The sequence below is a fragment of the Cnephaeus nilssonii genome, assembly GCF_951640355.1.
Source record: "Cnephaeus nilssonii genome assembly, chromosome: 16".
NCBI lineage: Eukaryota > Metazoa > Chordata > Mammalia > Chiroptera > Vespertilionidae > Cnephaeus > Cnephaeus nilssonii.
This window is the reverse complement of record NC_137087.1, coordinates 22,897,411-22,922,346: the sequence shown is the minus strand read 5'-3', so window position 1 is coordinate 22,922,346 and position 24,936 is coordinate 22,897,411. Positions and strand designations below refer to the sequence as shown.

The window sequence follows — 24,936 nt, the reverse complement described above, 5'->3', positions numbered from 1 at the left end:
TACATGCTCTTGATTGTAATCAAACCCATGACCCTTTGGTCCGAGGGCCGAGGCTCCAACCATTGGTAAAAACTGGCCAGGGCTCTTTGTATATGTCTTAATTAACAATTTGGGGATTTCTTGGCTATGGAGACTGGTGTCTTCCATCAGTTCTAGGAAATTCTTAATATCATTTTTATACTTTTCTCTCTTCTGAATGTTATATTAGAATACTTTAAAACTTGTGAAACCATCTTTATGTATCAACTGCTTTTAAAAATGTTTTGTATTGTGTCTCTCTGTAGTGCATTGTAACAAACTTCTTCAAATATATCTTTCAGATCATTAATTCTCTGCTAATCTCCCATTTTGCCTAATCACTGAATTTTTTTATGATTATGTTTTTCATTTTAGATAGTTCTGTCTGATCAATTTCAACAGTGTTTAATTGCTTTATAAAACTCTTCATACACTAGTAAATAAAAGAAGGAATAATGTATATTAAGCATACTATTTATATTCAATATCTATAGTGTTTGCAGATCTGATTCTGCAGTTGGTTCTTTCTGTAATGTCTCACTTGTGGTGGCTGGCTTATTTGTGTGTCTTGTGAGAATGTACTTTCCTTGGACCTGCATGAGAATTTTTTGTGAACTGGGTATAAAGTGTGGAGAATATTTGAGTTTACTTCTGGCAGGTATTTGGAGGTATTGCCAAGACAGAACAACTTTAAATGTTCAAGCTGGGGGTTTAGAGGCCATATAGATTATATGAATTCTGACCCAATGTTCAGATAAGGACAGATTTATTGTTAGAAAATTTTCAAGATATTTTCTATTCTTTTTTTTCTGAGCCACCCAAGTCAAGGTTAAGCTAGCCAAGAATTCCTACTATCTCCTACTTTAGGGATGGTGTCTCTCTTGTTCATCCAAAGAGGTAGCTAAATTTAAGGATTCTCACTTTATGAAAGACTCTCATATGGCTTTCCTATTGGCAGTATATAGCTCTTGTCTTCTGCCCTCAGTTCATAGTCTTTCGAATCCAAGCCACAGGCCATCCTGAAAAAGAAATTCCCCCCCCTCTCCCAACACAATGCTGGTGCTGGCTTGCTAGTCTGGATTTCAGCTCTCTTCTTATCTGGCTGACCTCAAATTTTCCTAATTCACCTGTTGGATTGTCCATGTATTTAAAAATATTTGATCCATTATTTTTAGTTTTATTATTTTGCTATATTTCTAGAAACCAAACCATTTTTTGAAAAGCATGTTAAAGTGCTCCTAGACATCAGTGATGCCTATACTTCTTTAGTTCTTAAATGCTAATCTGTTTAGTACAGGTCCCATTTCTCCTTGGGGTGAAAACATAAAAATATAAGGACTGTACTCTGCAAATTATTACTCTTAGTAAAGGGCAGCATATCTTGGCAGTTGCAGGGCATCTAACTCTGGCTAGATAGCAACTGAGAGAAGAGAATTGTTCTCTCTTTGGGCTCTCTTATCACCAAAAAAGCTTCTGAGCAGCATATCACTTAGATAGGTTCTTGGTGGCTTACCTCACTATAAATTCATGTCCCAGTTAAAAGTTAGGTAAAGTAGAGCCACCTACCACAAGTATATGCACTGCCAGTTGGAGAAAGGAGGTGAAAAACAGGGGTAAGGGGAAAATACTCTTTGATCCAATATCACAAAATGACATGCAGCATTCCTGTATCTATTCTTTCCTTCCTTCATTTACTCACCAATATTCACAGAGCACTTACTATGTGTAAAGCATTATTCTAGGTGTTGGAGATACAATCGTAAATAAAGAAATATAGGGACCTAGTTGGTTTGGTTCAGTGGATAGAGCATTGGCCTGCGAACTGAAGGGTCCCAGGTTTGATTCTGGTCAAGGGCACATACCTTGGTTGCAGGCTCCTTCCTGGCCCTGGCCCTGGTCAGGGTGCGTACAGAAGGCAACCAATCCATATGTCTCTCTCACATCGATGTTCCTCTGTCTCTCCCCCCGCCACTCTCTCTAAAAATCAATGAAAAAAAAAATATCCTGGGGTGAAGATTAAAAAAAAAGAAATAAATACAGGAATGATGACACATACTAGCAAATGAATATATAAAAAAGAAAGACAAGAAAATAAATATGACAGCTCTTTGAAAATGAGAAAACACTACAAAACTCCTTTGTCATTATCTTCTTTTTCACAAGATGATCTGGATAACTCTGTGGACCATGATTACAACAGCTGCTTTTTCCCCACAGGAGAAAGCATATCTTCATAGATTTGGAGTTTCAAAGCAATTTACACTGGCAAAGTTTCTGCTTAAAAACATTTTGGAAATTCTGTTAATCTATAATTTAACACTTTTCAACTCTCACTCAGTCACAAATGCAGAAGGTACACCCTGTAATTCATATTAGCCTTTCCCATAAATCAATCACTTTAACCTGTAAAGTATTCTAATTCAACTTCTATTTTCTCCACCAATAAATCTCAGGTTTCAGATCCACAACCAGGTGTGGACCAGAATGAAAGAGCAAACAGAGCTGCAGCATGGTGTTTGTTGAGTAAGCGCTCTGATACATTTCCACCATAAACATGTAATGGCACTTCCTCCCAACAGCGTATTTACTACATCAATTTACTTCAAGGTATTATATTTGCAGAAGCAAGATAGAGCAAAGGTTACTTTGGATCTTTTACCAATACCGCTCCCTGTAAATAAAGAGAAGAGCAACCATTTAATTTACAAAATCATTTTTAAAGGCTAAATGCTCAATAAATTCTTCTTTATCTAGTTCACACAGCCTCGGCAGCTATTTATAACTGGGATATAAAAATATGTACAAAATTCAAGCATTTGCACTAGCTTGGGCATGCCTTGCTTTGACTGAAACTGAATTAATTTCAAAGGTTGTAGAGACAGTATTAGAATTTCAGGGAAATATCTGTGGGACTCCCTCCTGCCTCGTCCGGGAGAAGTGAATCAGACACATAGCTTGAGAAAGGAAGACTCCACCCATCACCACTCCTATTAGAATTTGGAGGTATACATTTCCACCATAAACATGTAATGACACTTCCTCCCAACAGAAATGATAATCAAGCCTGTATGTCCACCCTAGAAAATTTCACCTCACTGTATTAGCCACTCCCCAAATATAAACTACTTCTACTTAAATGACCCAGGTACAAAGTCCTTTTCACTAACAAGTTATTCTATCTTTTATACTTGGTTACATTTATAATTTACCTGACAGTTTATAGAGACTAAGAATCTTAGCATAAATTGTGTTGAATTTTAATTAAGCCCCTTAAGTTCTATCAATGAGAATTGAATATAGCACAGAAGTTAGAACTATCTTCTGGAATCAGAGAGATGAGATTCACATGCCAGCTATGATCACTCACCAGCCTTCTGACTTAAGCAAGTTACATAACCTATGCAAGTCTGTTTTATTTTCAGTGAAAAAATAAAAATAAAAATGCTTATCTTAGAGGGACTCTAATAATTAAATGACTAGCTATCAAGAAATGATACATTTTAATTCACAGGGGACCTAACATTCTAGTAGTACCACTGGTATAAAATTAGTAAGAAACAGTCTTGCCCACAAGGAGTTTTCAATCTTATTATGAAAACAAGGTACGCATCTAAAGGACAAGTTTACTGAGTGCTCTGTACACAGGGCAAACAAAAAGATGATGGGGTATTATTAAAGACTCTACCCTATTTAGACAAGAGTTCCTAAAATTTTCACATAGATGCTAATGATTGGGAATTTAATAAATTTTCACAATGATATCAATAATTAGAAATTGAATAATGCTGGATTAGAAATGAAGAGACCTATTTAAAAACATGTAACTAATGGAAAAGCATACAAAAAGGTTATTCTAAATTTAAATAAAGTAATATTTTTACCATGAAAGTAATAAAATTAAGAACAACATAGGAATTATATGTTATGTGTTTAATTCAGTGTGTCAATAAAACTTACTAATTTTAATTGGATTGATTTCTTAATTATAGAAGAATCTGCCTCCAAATAATCATCTCCGCTAATGATAATGAGAGCTAAGATTTACTGGGCACTAATGAAGTCCCAGGCACTGCTCTAAGCATGTTTACACGTATTATTCTCACTGATTTTTAACAATACTATGATTCATCCCCATTTTATTGGAGAGGAAATTAAGTCCAATGAAATAACTTTCCTAAGGTCACATGGGGAGAAAGAACCACAGCTGAGATAGGAACCAGGCATTGATCACTAAGTGCTACCCAATGTTGGCCCCCACTGAGCAGCTACATGTCTGACTTGGGTAGCCAATGATCCTTGACATCAATTTGAAAATAGAGTTTGCGTTTCTGAGCTTCTTCTCAACACTGGCTTCACCTATCAGTAGTTCCCATCATAACTGATGACAATTCATCCATCCAGTTGCCAAGCCAAAACCAAACCTCGTAGTGATCCGTGGCGGACACAGAGGTGCACTGCCCACTCCCCTGCCAGGAAGGACTTGCCCAGCTGTGGGGCCCCCAGCTATCACTTCCTTCAGTATTTGACGGCTTCCGGTCATTGAAAGAGGCAAAAGGCCTGGCTTTTTTGCCTGACAAGTTACCCTCAAGAACAACCTTCTCTCCAGAACTCCCTGCTGACTGGTCCAGGCTTTGTGGGCGTAGACTTCTTCCTCTGCTTAATCTTGCTCTTCTTCTCTTCCCTTTACACAAATTACTTCCTAATAACACCTTGCATCCCAAGCTCCATCCGGCGGGTGCTTCCAGAGACTCAGCTAAAACTCCTCCCTTCCTCCCACAGGTCACATCCATTCTGTCAAATCCAGTTGGCCCTCCTTACAGTATTTACAGATACCACCCTGGTCCAAACTAAAATTTGAGGTGGAATCGAGTGGAGTCTGATTGGATTACTGGGTCTTCATTTACTCATGCTCTAAACTCCAGTACGTGGATTTAAAAACCCACTTCTGTTTATTTTCATACTGGGACGTCAAATCACACTTCCCCTTTCTCTTGACTTACCTCCAGCTCATCAAGGGCACTTCCCAGGGTTGCTGCCTGAGGTTCCAGAGGGGCCAGCTCATTCTGGATGCCTTGGGAAGCATTCGATATTACATTGAGCGCATTCTGAATTTCTTCACAAACTGTGTCCTTGCTGGCTTTGAGGGAAGCAACATCAGAATGTTCCAAACAAGCTGAACAAATTGAATGCAAGAGCGGGGAGTTCTCCTTCAAGGAGGCCCGGGCGCCGGCTATTTCATCCCTCTGATTTGGGGACTTTAAGTCCTGAGGATGAAAATAAAAAGAGAGGTACCATATAATGAGTTATGGGAGAAGAAGAGTTATACAAAGAAGCTCCATTTTTCTGTCAATATACATGAAAAAGATATTAGACACTAAGAAGTCATCTATAAGTTAAAATCCAGGCCATTGATTAGTTTTACCCTCCTTCAGAGTCTGTTAAAAATCTACAGTAGGAAAGCTGAGCCTATCAGCAAATAAAGGTCACAGTGATGCAGATGTGTAATACCGAGCGGATCAGTCACATCCTTACAAGTCAGAAAAATACTCTGGCGTTCACATTCTTAAGGGTATTATAAGAGAGCTTGAATTATAAGGATACTGATTACCTATTTCCGTAGATGGTGATGATTGCATTTAATCTTTTCATTAAAACTAAACAATTCCGTCAAGATGCTAAATTGAACCTCCAACCATTCTGCTCTTTTCAACTCTTTTACTTACTAATAAATCAATCCTCTATCTTTCTTTCTTTGACACTTATTCAACAAATATTGAACATTGAACATATGCTTTCCCTGTGCTAGATACCAAGCGTACAGATGTGAGCACTCCTACAAGGACCCTATTGTCCTGAAGCTTATGTTCTTGTTTGAGGGGAGGGATCCAATTGACACACAATAACGCAGGTAAACAATGCACATGTCTATTTCAGGAAATGATGCATGCATCAAAAAAAGACAAAAGTAAAGCATCATAGAGACTAATTTGAGAAGAGAAATCTGCTTTAGCTTGGTGGTCACAGAAAATATTTCCATTATGATGACAGTTGTAGTGAACATAAATGAAAAGCATCCCAAGCAGTGGGGAGAGAGGGAAGAGAAGTCCTATAAAAGTGATGGCTGGCCAAAACTAACTCGGATACCATGAGAACCCCTGACAAGCACTACCTTAACGAAGTGGCAAAGGTTAACCTCATTGGCGATGTCACAGGGATATCATGCACCCCTTGACACGCTGTGACTTCTCCTCTCTAGTATTCTCTTTAAAAGCCCACAATCCCAGTCTAATCAGAAGAAAAACAATAAAGTAAACCAGATTGGGGAGCATCCTGCATGAGACCTGGACAGTATTCCTCAAGACCATTAAGGTCACCAAAAAAGGGCACTAAGTAATAAACTCTCACAGACCAGAGGAGGCTGGGGAGACGTGACAATCAAATGCAGTGTGGAACCCTGGATTGGATCCTGGAAAAGAAATAAGCTATTCACGGATACACTGGTGAAGCCCACACAAACCTGAGTTAATAGTAAGTCATCAGTGTTTGTTTGTTCCTTGTGGCAAATCAAAGATATTAACAATGCAGGGAACCAGGGGAAACGTAGATGGGAACTCCCTTTACCGAATTTGCAACTTTTCTGAAAATCTAAAAATATTAATATAAATAGAAAGCTTATTTTAAAGAAAACTAACTCAAGGGACCTTAACTATAGCTTATGCATGAAAAATTCATGATAAATATTTTCCCCATTTTAAAAACGAGAAAATGGAGGTTTAGAGAGTCTAAGTACCTCAGTCAGTGACAAAGCTAGATGGTGGCATTTCTTATATCGTAACCGAAGTCAGTGACACGGCTAAACCATGATCCCAATAACTATGCTCTATCTTTCCTGCACAGGAAGGAATTCCCTTATTTGCTATACACGGACGAGGACTCATATTTGTATAATGACAGCTTATAAAGTGCTTCTAGATGTAGCATCTTATCGATCATCACAACACCTTTGAAGAAGTAAGGCTGGGTTATTAAGCACCAGTTTAATTAAATAGGTATTTAGAGTAAGAAGATTCAGAGGCTGGTAAAAGAACTAAGCTCTAAACCTAAGTCTTTCAAATCACATGTTTTTTTCCACAAGACTCTGTTACCAAGGAATAATGTTGCCTGTGGTTAATAAATGGCTGTGCTGCTGTATTTTTAGTTCCTTCTTTTCTGAAAATAAAGGCTGTCTGCTGCTTTATGCAGGCTTTGGGAGATATCAACTGATTTACAAGATGTGGGGAGGACAGTAAGAAGTAGCTGTCAACCCACTGTTCATACTAATTACCCAAGAAAAGACACTTTGTAGCTTTCTTAGCTTGTTATGATTTCCCCTTATGTTTCTGGTCTGAGTTCTAGTTTTAGCTCTGTCATTAGCACCATGAGCTGGGTAATTCCTCTATTCTTTCAATGTCTGCTTTTCCATCTATAAGTATGGGGAAAATGATATTTCGCCAACATAAGATTAAGTAGCATATCAGAAAACAAATATAGGCCTAGCTGGTTTGGTTCAGTGAATAGAGTGTCGGCCTGTGGATCGAATGGTCCCAGGTTTGATTCCAGTCAAGGGCACGTATCTCAGTTGCAGGCTCCTCCCCGGCCTGGGCCCTAATCAGGGCATGTGCAGGAGGCGACCAAATCTATGTGTTTCTCTCACATCGATATTTCTCTCTGTCTTTCCCTCTCTCTTCCACTCTCTCTAAAAATCAATGGAAAAATATTCTCAGGTGAGGATTAAAAAAAAAAAAGCAGCAAACAAATATACTTGGAAAAGAGTAGACTTATTGAGAGAGTACAGAATTATTTTATTCCTTACATTTATTAAGGAATACTGTCTTTGTCCTGTGATGGTCTTAGTGATTTTCATATCACTACCTACCATTTAGCTCAGTGAAACTTAGAAAAATATTTAATGTTTGAAAGGACAAGTAAATTATAGTTTTGAAAGGATGCACAACTCCTCAGAGGAATAACAATAAAAAAAGTGCAAGTATTCAGAAAGAGCTGAAGAAAATTCTCTGCATATTACAGTATAATCAAAATGTATTACATAATTCCCTCTAAAGAGACATATACATAACAAATACTTCTTTATCTAGAATGGCATGGTCAACATTTAGGTAGTTTCTGAAAGAAGAAAGTCTGTGAACATATATTATTACAAAGAAAGCTAAAGTTAAAAATATTATTTCTTTTACTCTGATGGTGGCTATGTATATATAACAGTAAATTATGGTGACTTTAATGCTGCAGGGACTTTGGAATTTAAAAATCAAATATATTTTTGGCTTTTGATCCTAAGCTTAATTATCTCTGCCCAAGGCAATTATAGGATCTTTAATGAGCACTGATATCCAAAAAAGTAAACTGCGATAAGGACAGTTTAAATGAACATAACAAAAATGATGTACTATGGCAGCTGGTGGGGAAAGAAAGGCAGGTTATAGAGTTTTAAGGTAAGAAAAATACAGAAGGCAAGATCAATTCCCCTAAGGCACATCCCAAAGAATAAATTTAATGTAATAAGTAGGCACATAAACAAAAGGGGAATTAATGAATGCCAGCCTTCTAAATAAAAGGTTATGGTGATGTTTGTTTTTTTAATTTTAACTGATAATACCATAGGTTCAAAGCTTCATATATCTACGTATGCTAAAATTTTAAACCAGGTCAAAATGGGAATTAAATGGTAGGGTTGATTAGGGATTTCTTTGGATGGAGAAGTATAAAGAATTTAGCTCCTCGGGGATTTATACCTATTTAATAACTTTTTTTAATGCTCCAGAAAGTAAAATCTGACATGAGATTTCTAAGTTAAGGGGACATTAAAGGCTTCTAGCTGATGAAGAAATACACAGATGGGATTAAAAAAAGAAGAAGACCTTACAAGTCTGTGCAAGTGGATAGAAAATTAACATATGAGTTTTAACTCTGGCAAGAGAACAAAATATATTTAGGGGTTTTAAAGATCAAAAAATATTTAAAAAATGGAGGGCTCTAAGCGATCAATTAATTAATTCAACTATTCCTTCAACAAATATTGTTTGGCTCCCACTGCACATCAGACAGTTCACTAGATGTTAGGAATGCAAAGATAAAGAGCTTATAGATCAGAAGGGGAAACAAATTTATAAGGGAGTTTAAATAGATGAAAGTCCCTCAGCTTGAGCAAATTAAAGAAAATGTATCAGAGGAGGTGAATCTTAAACTATAAGTAGGAGTTTTCCCTGTAAAGAAAGCAGGGCAAAAAACGAGCAAAGAAAACAGCATGTGTGAAGACCTGAGGCATGAGAGCAAAGAGCATGCAGACCACAGCAGGTGGCACCACAGCAAGTACAGGCGTACCTTGGAGATACCGCAGTTGGGTTCCAGGACAAAGCAATAAAGTGAGCATCAAAATACATTGAGTCAAAGGAATTTTCTGGTTTCCCAGTGCACATAAAAGTTTTGTTTTCAGTACTGTAGTTTATTAAGTATGCAATAGTATTATCTATAGATAGATAGATAGATAGATAGATAGATAGATAGATAGACAGACAGACACAAAAGCCTAAGCGACCGTTATGGCCACATGACCTGATGACCGGCCAGTAGCTATGATGCACACTGACCACCAGGGGGCAGACGCTCAATGCAGGAGCTGCCCTCTGGTGGTCAATGCGCTCCCACAGCCAACCTCCCATGGTCCCTCCCCCCAGCCGGGTGGCCCCAATCGGCCCAATTGCCAGCCAGGTAGAGGGACCCCACCCATGCACGAATTTGTGCACCGGGCCTCTAGTGTCTAATAAAACAATGTACATGCCTTAATTAAAGAACACTAAGCATCATCTGAGCCTTCATTGAGTGATAATCTTTTTGCTGGTGGAGGGTTTTGCCTTAGTGTTGACTGCTGCTAATTTATCAGGATGGTGTGGTTGCTGAAGTTGAGGTACCCTGGCAATTTCTTAAAATAAGATAACAATGAAGTTGCTGCATCAATTGACACTTCCTTTCATGAACGATTTTATGCGATGCTGTTTGACAGCATTTTACCCACAGTAAATAAAACTTCTCTCAAAATTGGAGTCAATCTTATCACAGTCTGTATAGCTTCATCATATAAGTTTATGTAATATTCTAAATCCTTTGTCATCTTCACAACATCTTCACCAGAAGTAATCTTCACAGCATCTTCACCAGAAGTAGATTCCAACTCAAGACATCACTTTATTTGCTCATCCATAAGAGTAACTAACTCCTCATCCATTAAAGTTCTATCATGAGATTTCGGCAGTTCAGTCACATCTTCAGGCTACACTTTTCAGTCTGGTTCTCTTGCTATGTCCACCACTGCAGTAACTACAATTACTTCCTCAACTGAAGTCTTGAACCCATCACAGTTATCCAGGAGGTTTGGAATCAACTTCCTCCAAATCAAGTTCTTGATACTTTAACTTCTTCCCATTAATAACAAATATTCTTAATGGCATCTAGAATGGTGAATCCTTTCCAGAAATTTTTTAATTTACTTTACTCAGATCCATCAGAGGAAGCATTGTCTATGGCAATTATAGCCTTCCAAAATGTTTGTCTTAAATAATAAGACATGAAAGTAAAAATTACTCCTTGATCCATGGGCTGTAGAATGAATGTTGTGATAGCAGGCATGAAAGCAACATTAAGTCTCATACATCTCCTTCAGAACTCTTGGGTGACTAGGTGTGTTATCACTGAGCAATAATATTTTGAATCTTTTTCCCTAAGCAGATCTCAACAATGAGCATAAAATATTCAGAAAACCATATGGTAAACATGTGCTGTTATCCAGGAACTTTTGTTCTGTTTATAGAACACAGGTAGAGCAGATTTAGCATATTTCTTCAGGCCCTTGGATTTTGGAACAGTAAATGCCATAGACTTCAACTTAAAGTCACCCGCTGCATTAGGCCCTTACAAGAGAGTCAGCCTATCCTTTGAGGCTTTGAAGCATTACCTTCTACTCTATAGCCTTGAAAGTCCAATATAAGGCTGTTTTATGTATATTGATAATTTGTTGTTAGTGTATCCACCTTCATTAATTACCTTACCTAGATCTTCTGGACAACTTGCTGCAGTTTCTACATCAACACTTGCTGCTTTACCTTGTTATTGGCTATGACTTCTTTACTTAAACTTCATGAACCCACCTCTACTAGCTTCAAACTTTCCTTCTGCAGCTTCTTTACTTCTCTCATCCTTCATAGACTTGAAGAGAGTTAAGGGCCTTGCTCTGGATTAGGCTTTGGCTTAAGGAAAGGTTGTGGCTGGTTTGATCTCTTATCCAGTCCAAAAAACTTTCTCCATATCAACAATAAGGCTGTTTCGCGTTCTTATCATTGGTGTGCTCACTGGAGTAGCACCTTTAAATTTCCTTCAAGAACTCCTCCTTTACATTAACATCTTGGCTGTTTGGCGCAAGAGGCCTAGTTTTTGGTATAATCTCAGCTTTCAAAATGCCTTCCTCGCTGAATTTAATCATTTCTAGCTTTTGGTTTAAAGTGAGAGGTGTGTAACTCTTTCTGTCACTTGAACATTTAGAAACCACTGTAGAGTTATTAATGGACCTAATTTCACTATTGTTGTGTGGCAGGGAATAGGGAGGCCCAAGGAGAGGAAGCAAGACTGGGCACGCCCATAGGTGAAGCACAACATTTATTAAGTTCACCAACTTGTATGGGTGATATTTGTGATGTCCCCAAACAATTACAATAGAAACATCAAAGATAACTGACCACAACTCTCTATAAGAGATATAATAATGATGAAAACATTTGAAATATTGTGAGAATTATTAAAAAGTGGCAGAGAATGGATGATCCTGGAGAGTATTATGTTGAGTAAAATAAGCCAGTCAGAGAAAAATAAGTATCACATGATCTCACTCATATGTGGAATCTAATGAACCAAATAAACTGATGATCAAAAATAGACCCAGAATCACAGAAGTATGAACAAATTGTTGAAACTCAGAGGGAAGGCAGGGGAGAGTGGGTGGAAAGAGATCAACTAATGAACTTGTATGCATATATGTATAACCTGTGGACACAGACAACGGGGTGGGGAGAGCCTGGGTTAGGGAGTGGGGAGGAAGATGGGAGAGGGCTGGAATATGTTAATGGGGGGAAAAGGATACTTTCAAAAATAAACATTAAAAAAAAATGACAGAGACACAAAGTGAGCAAACGCTTTTGAAAAATGGTGCTAATAGACTTGCTTAAAGCAGGGTTGCCACAAACCTTCAGTTTGTAAAAAAATACAATAGCTGTGAAGCACAAGAGTGACTCACAATCAAACAAGGTATACCTGTACAGGAGACCTAAGTAATAGTGGAGATGGAAAGGTAAGCAGGAGATTCCTCATGTGTCTTGCTAAAGAACTGTGAGAGCAATAAGCTCAAATGTGTATTTTCAAAGGTTACTCTAGCAATGACCTTTGAGTAGATAAAAGAGAATGAAATTTATCCGAGTACTGGATAAATTTCATTTGCTTTCATCTACTCAATGAAGATGTGGTACATATACACAGTGAAATACTACTCAGCCATAAGGAAGGATGAAATACTGCCACTTGCAACAACATGGATGGACCTTGAGAATATTATGCTAAGCTAAATAAGTCAGATGGAAAAGGACAAGATCCATATGATTTTTCTCATATGTGCGTATAAAACTGAAGACAAACAGCAGTATGGTGGTTTCCAGAGGGAAGAGAGGAGGAAAAGGAGGTCCTACTATATGGTGATGTAAGATTTCACTTTGGGTGGTGAGCACAAGATGCAATATACAGATCCTGTAACATAGAAACCCACACTGAAACCTATATGATCATGTTGACCAATTTCACCTCAATATATTTAATTTAAAAAAGAAAAAAAAATAAAGAGAATGAAATTGCAGTCATGGAGATCAGGGAATAATCCACACAACAATGGGTGCCTGAATGCTGAACACTATTGCCAGACTGCAGTAGAATGAATCCAGGCATATTTTGGAGATGAAAATAGTAAAACTGATATTCAGATTTGAGGAGAGAATATTTAGAAGCATCTAGAAAATTGTTTAAGCAATTGTGTACATAGTGATGCATTCATCAAGATGGGAATACAAAATAAATGTGTATGGAAGAGAAAGGTGAAATACATTTTGTCATCAGCCAAATGTAAAAGGCCAGCAGAATATTCGAAGGAAAATACACTATACATGGATCTAGAACTGAGAGAGTCAGAGCTATGAGTAGAGATTTGTAAATCACCAACCCATAGTGTAAAAGTTACAGCACCTTCAACCAGGATGAATGTTACAGTAAGAAGAATTTGGAAATCAGCATAAATTATTTCTTGAGGATATGAGCCTGATAATTTTCTAGCCCCAAAGGCCAAATTTACATTGTAAATCACCAAGAAGAATATAAAAAATACTAAACTCTCAAAAAACCAACAAGCAAGCAAAAAAGCACATGCAAACCCTAGAGCTTAAGACCTGAATTACTTTGGATAATTATGGCCAACACACTTTAAGAAAAGAGAATTAAAGTTTTTGGTTTTTATTTTTAACCAATTTGGAAAGACAGAATGATTTTTATATCAGGGAGTTAAAAATATGGGATCTGTTCACCTTGAGAAAGGGAAATTTATATTGGAGGACACACTATAATTAAAAAATCTTAAAATGAGGAATAAATTTGACAAGTTGTTAATGAGCTTTTTTTACTAAGTCTAGAAACAGCAGATTGAGAAAGTAGTATTTTAGATTTGAGTGGAATAAATGAAAAATATATTTGTTCATACTGCTGTCTCCCTCACTTCATGATAATTCCCTTAAATGCAAGCACTATAGCTTACTTATGTTAATCCCACTATCTGATATTATATGGCATATATTAAAAGCTTATTACGTTTTGTTCTAAGAAACAATTAGACAAATGAATAAGAAGTAATGGGTATTTAAGCTCAGAATAAGTAAAATATGTGGATATGATTAATCCAGGAAATCAAATTTGTGGAAAACATATGTAACCTAGAGACTTTGGGCAAAGTTGTGCCTGACAATGCCATGGAAAGCTAAAGAGTAAAATTAAACTACACCTCTCTTTACATTAAATGTTAGCGACGCCATTAAAACAATTATTTTGGAAAACTGATATTATCTATTGAAACTCAACTTTTACTAGTATATACCACACAAGCCAGCTCTTCCACTCCTAGGAGAGGATCCACACATGTGGAAATGTGTCCATATGTTCATTAACAGACATATGCAAAAATGTTCATAGAAGCACTCTTTGTAATAACCCCAAATTGGAAACAACCCAAAGTAATGAGAACGAACAAAATGCAGCTACATGCAACCACGTGAACTATGAAAGGAAAAACACCGGACAGACACAAGAGTGCATATATGGTTTGATTCTATCTGTACAAAGTTCTGACTCAAGCAAAACTAATCTATGGCTTTAAAAATCATAACAGAGGTTACTCTTGAGGGGTGATTATGGACCAGAAAGGGGCATAAGAGATATTTTGGATTGTGGTAATTTTCTGATTCTTGCTCTGGGTGCTGGTTAGTTACATGGGTGTATTTAGCTTGGAAAAAATCATTGAGTGTGTGCGCACAAAGCTGTGCATGTTTCTGAATGTATCTTCTACTTCAATAAAAAAAAGTTTACATAAAATAAAACAAACAAAAATGTTAGTAAAGCCAAGCAAATATTCACAGTTCATGACTTCTCGTAAAGAACACTGGTATAAATGAGCTGTGGACCTGCCCTGGAGCCATATTCCCCATGATATTAAAGGAAGGATGAGAACATTGGATAAGCAGCTCATCTGCAAGTATCTTCTACCCACTTTTAGGGCTTTTACTTAAAAGGGGAAAGCAAAACATCTAAGTGTTTGTAAAATAAAAGTAAGAAAAGCAAGCTCCCCCAGCCTGGCCATCGGAAAAGGCAAAGCTAAAGGATTTGCACAGAAACTGATTCCATGTGCCCTTGAACAAACCCTCGCTTCAGAGAACCAGAGAAAACTTCCTTACTAAGCTGCATCCCTGCCCGAGTGGAACAGTGCAGCAGATACTCTGCTCAGCGAAGCAGAACAACATGCGAAGGGTCAAGTTTCCCTTCCAGGAGTTTCAGTGAGGTTCCTGGAGCTGACAGAACCACTCTGGTAGGGGAGGAAGGCAGCTGACAACGAGCAGTTTTGTTTTCTTATGACTAAGGAGATGGACCGCAGAAGAGCCCCAGGGATACTTTGCTACTTGGACTGCATCCTTGGTTGGCTTCCATCCCCACTCTTCCCTCTGCCAAGATGCTGCCTGCTAACAGCTTCGCTGGCCACTGGGCAGCTTCATGTTCTATCAGAAAACAAAATAGTGCAAACACCTGCTAATTGAAATGTTTTTCTCCAGCATAAATTAGGAAGTGGAATACTTAGCATTCACTGAGCTGACGGATATAAGATGATGAAACAAGAGGAGACTGTACAGATAAAAAGTTTTGAGAGAGAAAAATAAAGATTGAAAAAACTGCAAGATTTTACAATCAAAACATTCTTGTAAAAGCAGCTGTATCCCTTCCCAAGCGGAATAGCTCGGCAAGGCCTTTACTGCTTTTCTTCCCTTATTTCCCACTTCTCATTTCATATTAAAAGCACAAACTCAATAAAGAAGAAAATAAAAAGAATTCTTCAAATTCCAATAGAAAACTGAGAAACTATATAATAGTATTAAGATATCTCCAAGGTATGAATTCTGGGCTATTGATGTATATCTTGGGTAGGTGAAAATACACCAACGTGAGTATTAATAACTCCAAGGAAACCTCCTAGGAAAACATTATTACTTAATTCTAATGCAGACTACCGTGTCAGTCAAGAAAATGTATATATAAATTTAGAAATGCACTATGTTCACTTTCTACCCATCTGAAGCCAATACAATATGTATTACATCAGTCTATTACCTACATTGAATTTATATCTAAAAAAATACACTCTATCCGAAGTCATCTACCATCCAACTAAAGTAAAAGGAATAAACGGAACAAGAGAAAAATAATGAGCTACTTCAGCAAGATCCAGTTGCTGTTCTTCATGCTTCCCTCCCATTTGTGTGTATATTTCATCACTCAATCTAACAAAATTCAAATATCCATAAATCAGAAAACTTTTCATCTAAAGTGTAGATTAATTAACACCTATGTGTGTTACATTGTATTTTAACACCTAATAAAATAAGAAAGAAATATCATTATCCTTACAATGTCTTCATTTTTAAGCTTCTGTAACTCACAGAAATAGATCACCCTTTCTCATTCTGGTGCATCTCAGAAAGCAAAAAGTATGTTCATGCAACTTCTTAATTAATAACCCCTTCAATCCATGTAGTGGTTTATCCTTTTTAATATGTTTCCAGTCATCCTTACACAAGGAATCCCATGAGGAGATATGAAAAGTGATATGATTGCTAATTGTTGAGAGAGGAAAAGGACATGTGTCCAAAGACAGACAAGATTAATAAACAGTGGTGGGTTCATTGTGTTTAAGAAAGTCAGCATTTGCCTGAACCGGTTTGGCTCAGTGGATAGAGCATCAGACTGCGGACTCAAGGGTCCCGGGTTCAATTCCAGTCAAGGGCATGTACCTTGGTTGCGGGCACATCCCCAGTAAGGGGTGTGCAGGAGGCAACTGATTAATGTTTCTCTCTCATCGATGTTTCTAACTCTCTCTCCCTCTCCCTCCCTCTCTGTAAAAAAGCAATAATATATATATATATATATATATATATATATATATATATATATATATATATTTTTTTTTTTTTTTTTAAAGAAAGTCAACATTTGCTGAACAGATATTATGCTTCTGACACTCATTCTGTATTCACTTTCTCATTTAATGGTTCAGCCAAAAATAGGATCTTGGGTTGGCTCACTTTTTCTACCTACCACTATTTTTGTTGTTGTCAGTAGCTTCATCATCTGCTCCCAAACTCTGTCAAAGGACTTTCCTACTAGCCTCCGGTTCTATGGTGGCCCAACACAGAATAAGTATTTCAGGCATATCTTCATGATGAATACTTGTCACACCTAATACAACTCAGAAACACACTCCTTGATTCAGTTTCAGAACAAGACTGATAAGAAAACCTCAGGCCAAAAGTATAAGACTAGAAATTAAAAGTGTGGTGTCAAAGGTACATGGAGAAAGAGTGAAATTATGAGTATCATCTGGACTATTTCAATCTCTTTTTGATAAAGGAAACATTCTAAATTTGGCATCTGAGTAATAATAGTTTAATGTTTGCTCTTTCCAGGGGGAGGGGGTCGATTTGATTTTTTGTCTAATTCAACAAGCTTCAAACACCAGTTTTAAGGTTTGACTTTAAAGCTAAGGCTATAAACTCAGGTGTTTATTCTAAGCAGGAAGTAAGAAAATGCTAGATGTACGTTAATAGGGAGTGGTGAGGCCTTCATACACTATAGTTAAAAAACTTCAATTCCAAAATGATCAAAAAAAGAAAGAATTTCTGACCTCTGCTCTAAAGTATTAGCACAGATGTTTCTGTGAGACTTGTAAATGCAGTCTCCATGCCTTAAATGCATACCATATGAGTATCTGACCTTGGAGGAGATTGGAAAGGTAGATAATGCATGCTCCTGGGCCTGAGGAGCCTTCAATAAACAAAGGAGTGAGGCAAATGCTGAGCAACTCTAAGGCAGAGAGTCTGTCTCGTAATGGAAATAGCATGAGCTCTGGGGTTAGAATCCCAACACAAAAATACTCTGATAGCAGGAGATTCTGAGTGGAGTCATTAACCTTACTTCAGCTACAAAATTAGAACAGTAATTCCTATCTTATAGGGTGTTAATGAGGTTAAATGATTTAATGTGAAACATTTTTCCAGCATTTCTTACTTGACCTTTCTCTATAGAGCAAACTATTGGCCAATTAAAATGCTTCCCCCTGTCTTCCTAAAGGACACTGAATACCAAATTTAAATTGATAGACATTTAACTCTCTTCTGAGCGCCTGGTGCATAACTCACGTTGGGTCTCAAACATGTTCAAAATTGAACCATTTGCCTTTCATACACACACCCCCAAATAGTTTTCTCCTCCAACATTCTCAGGCCTCAATATCCAGCTGACAACAAAAACTGAGGAATGTCCTGACTCTTCCATTCCCTCATCCCCTCATTAAGTAAGATCTGGTATTCTACTCATTAAATACTTCCCCAATATCCAAATGTGTTCTCACCACCAATACTAGTCTAGAGGAAAAATTATTAGGGCTAAAACTTAAAGAAGTGCTTGTGAATACAAGAGAAGAGAACAAATTAGAGATATTTAACAAGAGACAGAACTTTTCTCTACCATCAGAGGAGTCTCTCTAAAATTCAAATATCACTCCGCAATTTAAAATTTCCAAGTGACTGCTAATCCACACATAATAAAGCTCATAGTGTTTATTATACACCAGCATGGTCTGATTCCAGCTTTACTCTGTAACCTCACTTCCACCAGTTCTCTCACAGGAACCCCTTTCTCCTGCTACACAGAATCACATAAGGTTGTACACTTGCCTTTGCATGAATATGTTCCAGTCTCCCCTCACACATCCTGGTAATTGTCTATTCATCCTTCAAGACATCTTGGATTCTCATGTTCTGTTGCCCACAGATGTAATCATGTGCTCCAATAGTGCTTACACAGCACTGATGTAGCACCTATTAAACCTTTACCCTTTGCTATAGTTATTCATTGACACATCTGTCTCTCACCGAACTATGGGTTTCTATTGGGACCAAACTGTATCTTTCTTTTTTAATTTCTTTATTGATTAAGGTATTACATGTGTCCTTACCGTCTTTGCCCCCCCCCCCCCACACACACACACTCATGTCTTCTCCCCCTGTTGTCTGTGTCCATTGGTTAGGCTTATATGCATGCATACAAGTCCTTTGGTTGATCTCTCTCCCTTAACCCCACCCTCCCCTACCTTCCCTCTGAGGTTTGACAGTCTGATCAATGCTTCTCTGTCTCTGGATCTGTTTTTGTTCATAAGTTTATGTTGTTCATTATATTCCATAAATGAGTGAGATCATGTGATATTTATCTTTCTCTGACTGGTTTATTTCACTTAGCATAATGCTCTCCAGTTTCATCCATGCTGTTGCAAATGGTAATAATTCCTTCTTTTTTACTGCAGCGTAGTATTCCATTGCGTAGATGTAGCACAGTTTTCTAATCCACTCATCTGCTGATGGGCACTTAGGCTGTTTCCAAATCTTAGCTATGGTGAATTGTGCTGCTACGAACATAGGGGTGCATATACCCTTTCTGATTGGTGTTTCTAGTTTCTTAGGATATATTCCGACAAGTGGAATCACTGGGTCAAATGGGAGTTATATTTTTAGTTTTTTGAGGAAACTCCATACTGTTCTCCACAGTGGCTGCACCAGTCTACATTCCCATCAGCAGTGCACGAGGGTTGCTTTTTCTTCACATCATGGCCAGCACTTGTCGTTTGTTGACTTGTTGATGATAACCAAAGTGAGATGGTACCGCATTGTCATTTTGATTTGCATCTCTCAGATAATTAGTGACTTTGAGCATGTTTTCATATGTTTCTTGGCCTTCCTTCTGTCTTCTTTCAAAAAGTATCTATTTAAGTCCATTGCCCATTTTTTTATTGGATCATTTATCTTCCTTTTATTAAGTTGTATGAGTTCCCTGTAAATGTTGGAGATTAAACCTTTATCAGTGATAACATTTGCAAATATGTTCTCCCATACAGTGGGCTTTCTTGTTGTTTTGTTGATGGTTTCTTTTGCTGTGCAAAAGCTTTTTATTTTTATGTAGTCCCATTTATTTATTTTCTCTTTAGTTTCCATTGCCCTAGGAGCGGTATTGGTGAAGAAATTGCTTTAGCACATGTCTGAGATTTTTGCTGCCTGTGGATTCCTCTAGTATTTTTATGGTTTCCTGTCTTATGTTTAAGTCCTTTATCCATTTTAAGTTTATTTTTGTGTTTGGTGTAAGTAGGTGGTCTAGTTTCATTTTTTTGCATGTATCTGTCCCAAACTGATATCTTATTTCTTTCATCCCCTGGGCCTTATACAGGAGCTGGCACAGTGACCGAAATGAATTAATAACAGCACTTTGAAGACACCAGAACATTTTAAGCGTTACTGCCATAAAATACTGTCCATTTACATGAGATAAAAATTCTAATTTTTTAAAAGGAAATCACAATGACAAAAAATTAAGATGTCCTCAGTCTAGAATGCAGATGTTCTTCTGTAACCGTGTTCCCAATTAGGCTAACTAGAATTGCCTCTGAAGTAGTCTTTACAGTGTTCTGGTTTAGCCTCTTCTAGAAACCTGGTGGTGATAGTTTTAGCACTTATATGCAAGTGTGCCATTCAGTGCTTTTTGCTATGCATCTCAGGCTGATCTAGAAAATATTTAATTTCTAAATACATTCCCCAGCACAACGCAAGACCTTGAGCAGAAAGAAGGTAAGGATGTCCCATACTCAACATGCTTTCCAGAAAGTTAAGTTAGTACATTCATCAATAATCAGATCCACCTGATTGAGGAAAAGAGAAATAACTTAGGTTAACAATCCTATCAAGTTTTAAGTATTCTGACATATAAACAAGTTATTTATACAATGCATTGAACCAAGCCCTATGAGAAAATACAAACATAAAGATAAGCACCCACTTTGATGCCCTCTGCTCTCTGGAAATTAAGTAATAATGTGCTAAAATAAATAAAATTGTTGAATAAATCAGAATTATTAAAGTAATTATATGGAAAAGCATAAGGAGGTTAAGAAATGCTTCCTAGAAAGGCAGATGAGCATTTCAAAAAGCACCAGGTAAAAGAGAGCCCAAAATACTGTATTTAAAAGTCAGGTGACTCTCTAATACACAAATCAAACATAAGGTATTGAAACCTGAGCTCCTGATAGTCCTCCTTAACCCACTACCCCTCCCTCCCAGTCTTCACCAGTTCATAAATGGCAATTAGAATTAGTTGTCCAGGCCATAAACCTTGCTGTCATCCTGTACTTCTCTTTCTTTTGAATCTCAGATCTAGTCTGTCAGCAAATCCTATTACTTTTACCCTCATTTATCCAGAATTTGACCTCTTATCACCTCTAGCAAGTTACGGTGCCACCGCTTTGATCAAACCATCCAACAAATGACTCTGACCTCATCCCTCATCTTTTCTTTGTTCATTGTGATCCAGTCCCAGGGACCTCCTTGCTGTTTCTCTAAAAACAGGCATGTCCTTACCGTAGGCCATCATATGGCTGGCACACTCTTCTAGATCCATGACTGGCTCACTCTCTCACTTTTTTTGAATCTTTACTCAAAAATGAACTTTTCAGTGAGGGCTCCTTTAGCCATCCTATCTAAAAGTTCAATCAATAATTCCACTTTCAATATGCCATATCCTCTAACCCTGCTTTCTCTTTTTCTTACTATTCATCACCAACATACTTTATATTATAGTTATTTATTATGTTTGTTTTCTGTCTTCTCCAATGGAATGTAAACTCCATGAGGACAAATGAAAGGTACTTGATAAATATCTATCTAATGCATGAATGTACATCAAGCCAAATTAAAAATTCATAATTTGAAACATCTTACTGATCACACATACAAAAACTTACCCTATCACGTACAAAGGTAAAATACTAGAAAAGTGTCTAGTCATATCTGAGAAAATAGATAGCACAAAACTTCTTGTCCCCTTTTATCTCTCATTCCAGAGACAGATCTTAGAACAAGTTCACCTGTACATCTTAGGACTTACTTATGAGTCTGACTTAGGTCATATTTCATACTTACCAGAATACATATAGAATGCTTCTGAATTCAAAATATAATGGCTATAGTTAAAAAGTCAAGTTGTATGCCTGCCTAGTATAAGGTAAGTTGTATTTAAAACCCAGATCTCTAATTAACAAATATTTTGCCTTACTCAAGAATTACATACTGAGCATGGAATGTCCATGTGAAGAGTATTTACTGTTTAGATTTTGCCAACTTAAATTCTTGTGTCTACAGGAATGGCTACAATCCACCCTGGTACATAAAATAAATTAGCATTCTTGCACTCTAGAGAAAAGTATGTGTTTAGCACCAAATGGAATCAGCAGATGACTAAATACTCCTTTTTTTTCTGCCTTGTTTCTATCATAAATACAACAGATGCAAAATGCTGGAATGCAGAAAACTCCCAGAAGGTTGGTGTTTTCCTCTAGTGCAGAAATAAAGCATTCAAAAACTCATTCCATATTTGCATACCAGAGTCAATGAGAATGCCTTCATTGCTTTACTGCCATCAAGATGATTTTATGACTAACTATATCACAAAGGTCTGTATAGTCCAGATGAAGCATAAGGCTACCTTTGATGTTAAATATCACTAAATATCTTAGAAATTTATAGCAATGGTCATTCCAATCCAAGATAAATTATTGCCACATAAATGATTTAGAGTTACTACAGTTTACACTAAACCCTAATCATTATCCAAATTCATGGGCCATTCAAAGGCATGAGACACAGACCTCTAAAACATTAGTTAATAGGACTATTTCTACAGTAAGTATGAAAAAAATCCTCCTAGGAAGACCTAGTTCTCTTCAATATCACCTCTTTTAAAAGCATAATGTACAAAGAAAATGACAGTACATCACCCTTAGTCTAATTGTTCAGCTATGTTCCTTAAGATTCTCTAGCTTCTACCACCCCAATTTGAGTTGAACTTTCATTCCTATTTTTATTCACTGTTGGATTTGTAAGAAATGCATAGTCAGAGACATTCAATTTCAGTGAAAACAGACAAAAATATTCTTCAACCTGACAAAGGGAATCTATGTATAACCCATGCTAAGATCAAATTCAATGATGAAAGACTAAAGGCTTTCTCCCTATGATCAGGAATAAGGCAAGGATGTCCTCTCTCACTTTTATTCAGTGTTGTACTAGAAGTTATAGTCAGACAATTTAAGGAAGAAAAATAAATAAACAGCACTCAGATTTGGAAGGAAGAAGTAAAAATATCTCTGCTTGAAAATAATATGACCTAGAATATAGAAAATCCTAAGAGATACACCAAAAAATACTATTAGAACTAATAAACAAGATCAGCAAGCTTGTAGGATGCAATATCAATATTGCAAAAATCAAATCTATATCTATACACTTGCAGTGAATGATCTGAAAATAAAATTAAGGAAATAATCATATGAAAAATAAAATACCAAGTAATAAATTTAACAAAAGTGGCATAAGACTTCTACACTGAAAATTACAAAACATCATTAAAAGAAATTTATTAAGACTTAAATAACTGAAATGACTTTCCATATCATAGACTAGAAGACTTAATATTGTTATGATGGCAATATTCCCCAAATTGGACTACAGATTCAGTGTAATTTCTATCAAAATGCCAGCTGTGTTTTTTACAGAGATTGACAAGATGAACCTAAAACTCTCATGGAAATATGAATATGACCTCAGAATGACCAAAACAATTTTTAAAAGGAACGAAGTTAGAGGACTCAAAATTTCCAATTTCAAAACTTAATAAAAAGCTACAAAAAGTGTGTTAGTGACATAAGGATAGACATATAGATCAATGGAACAGAAATGAGAATCCAAAAATAAACCCTTAAATTTATGGTCAATTGATTTTCATCAAGGACACCAAAACAACTCAATAGAGAAAGAATAATCTTTTCAATAAATGATGCTAGGGCAACTGGATATTTATATACAAAAAAAAGACCTTTGCCTCATAACATACGTAAAAATTAACTCAAAATGGATCACATAGGTTGTAAAAATTTACTCCTGTTTTAACAAAAATAGTAAATTTTTACAACCTTGGTTTAGACTGTGATTTCTTAGGTATGACAACAAAAACACAAACAATAAAAGAAAAAGTACATATATTAGACTCCATCAAACCTTTTGAATTAAAGGATATCATTAAGAAGATTTAAAAAAAGCAATACAGAGAATGGTAGAAAACTTTTGCAAATCATATATGTGTTAAAGGTTATGCTTCTAAAATATATAAAGAACTATAAAAACCCAATAGTAAAAAGATAATCCAATTAAAAGTGGGAAAGGATCTGGATAGGCATCCTTCCACATGAGATATACAGATGGCCAACAAGCACATGAAAGATGCTCAACATCAGTAGCCATCAGGAAAATGCAAATAAAACCATAGTGAGATACCACTTCACCCCAACTAGGATGGCTATGATCAGAGAGAGACGATAACAAGTGTTGGCAAGGATTTTAAATAAAAAGAGAGCTTTCACACATTTCTAGTAAAAGTGTGAAATGGTGCAGCCACTTGGGAAAGCAGTCTGGCAGTTCCTCAAAATGTTAGTCATAGAGTCACCATATGGCCCAGCACTTCCTCTTCTCAATTCATACTCAAGAAAAATGAAAATATATGTCCATATAAATACTTATACTGGAATGTTCATGGCAGCATTATTCATGATAGCCAACAACTGTAAAGCCCAATGTCCATCAATTAATGAATGAAGAAATAGAGTATATCTACATAATGAAGTATTGTCAATAAAAAAGAACAAAGTACTGATATATGCTACAAGATGGATGAATCTTGAAAAGTTAATGCTAAGTCAAAGAAGCCAATCACAAAAGACAACACTGTATGATTTCATTTATATGAAACTAGAGGCCCGGTGCACGAAATTCATGCATGGGGGAGGGGGGTGTCCCTCAGCCCAGCCTGCACCCTCTCAATCTGGGACCCCTCGAGGGACATCCCTCTCACAATCCAAGACTGCTGGCTTCC

The 24,936-nt window shown here is 36.8% G+C and overlaps 1 protein-coding gene across 3 annotated transcripts in view; it reads right to left on the bottom strand.

The window, feature by feature from the left end:
* CTNNA3 (catenin alpha 3) overlaps nucleotides 1–24,936 on the bottom strand; it is a 1,396,025-nt gene that overhangs the window by 1,025,454 nt on the left and 345,635 nt on the right. For all 3 annotated transcript variants that reach the window (XM_079794118.1, XM_079794119.1, XM_079794120.1), the window contains one exon: nucleotides 5,019–5,282. In XM_079794118.1, the coding sequence (XP_079650244.1) occupies nucleotides 5,019–5,282 (264 nt within the window). The remainder of the gene's footprint in view (nucleotides 1–5,018; nucleotides 5,283–24,936) is intronic.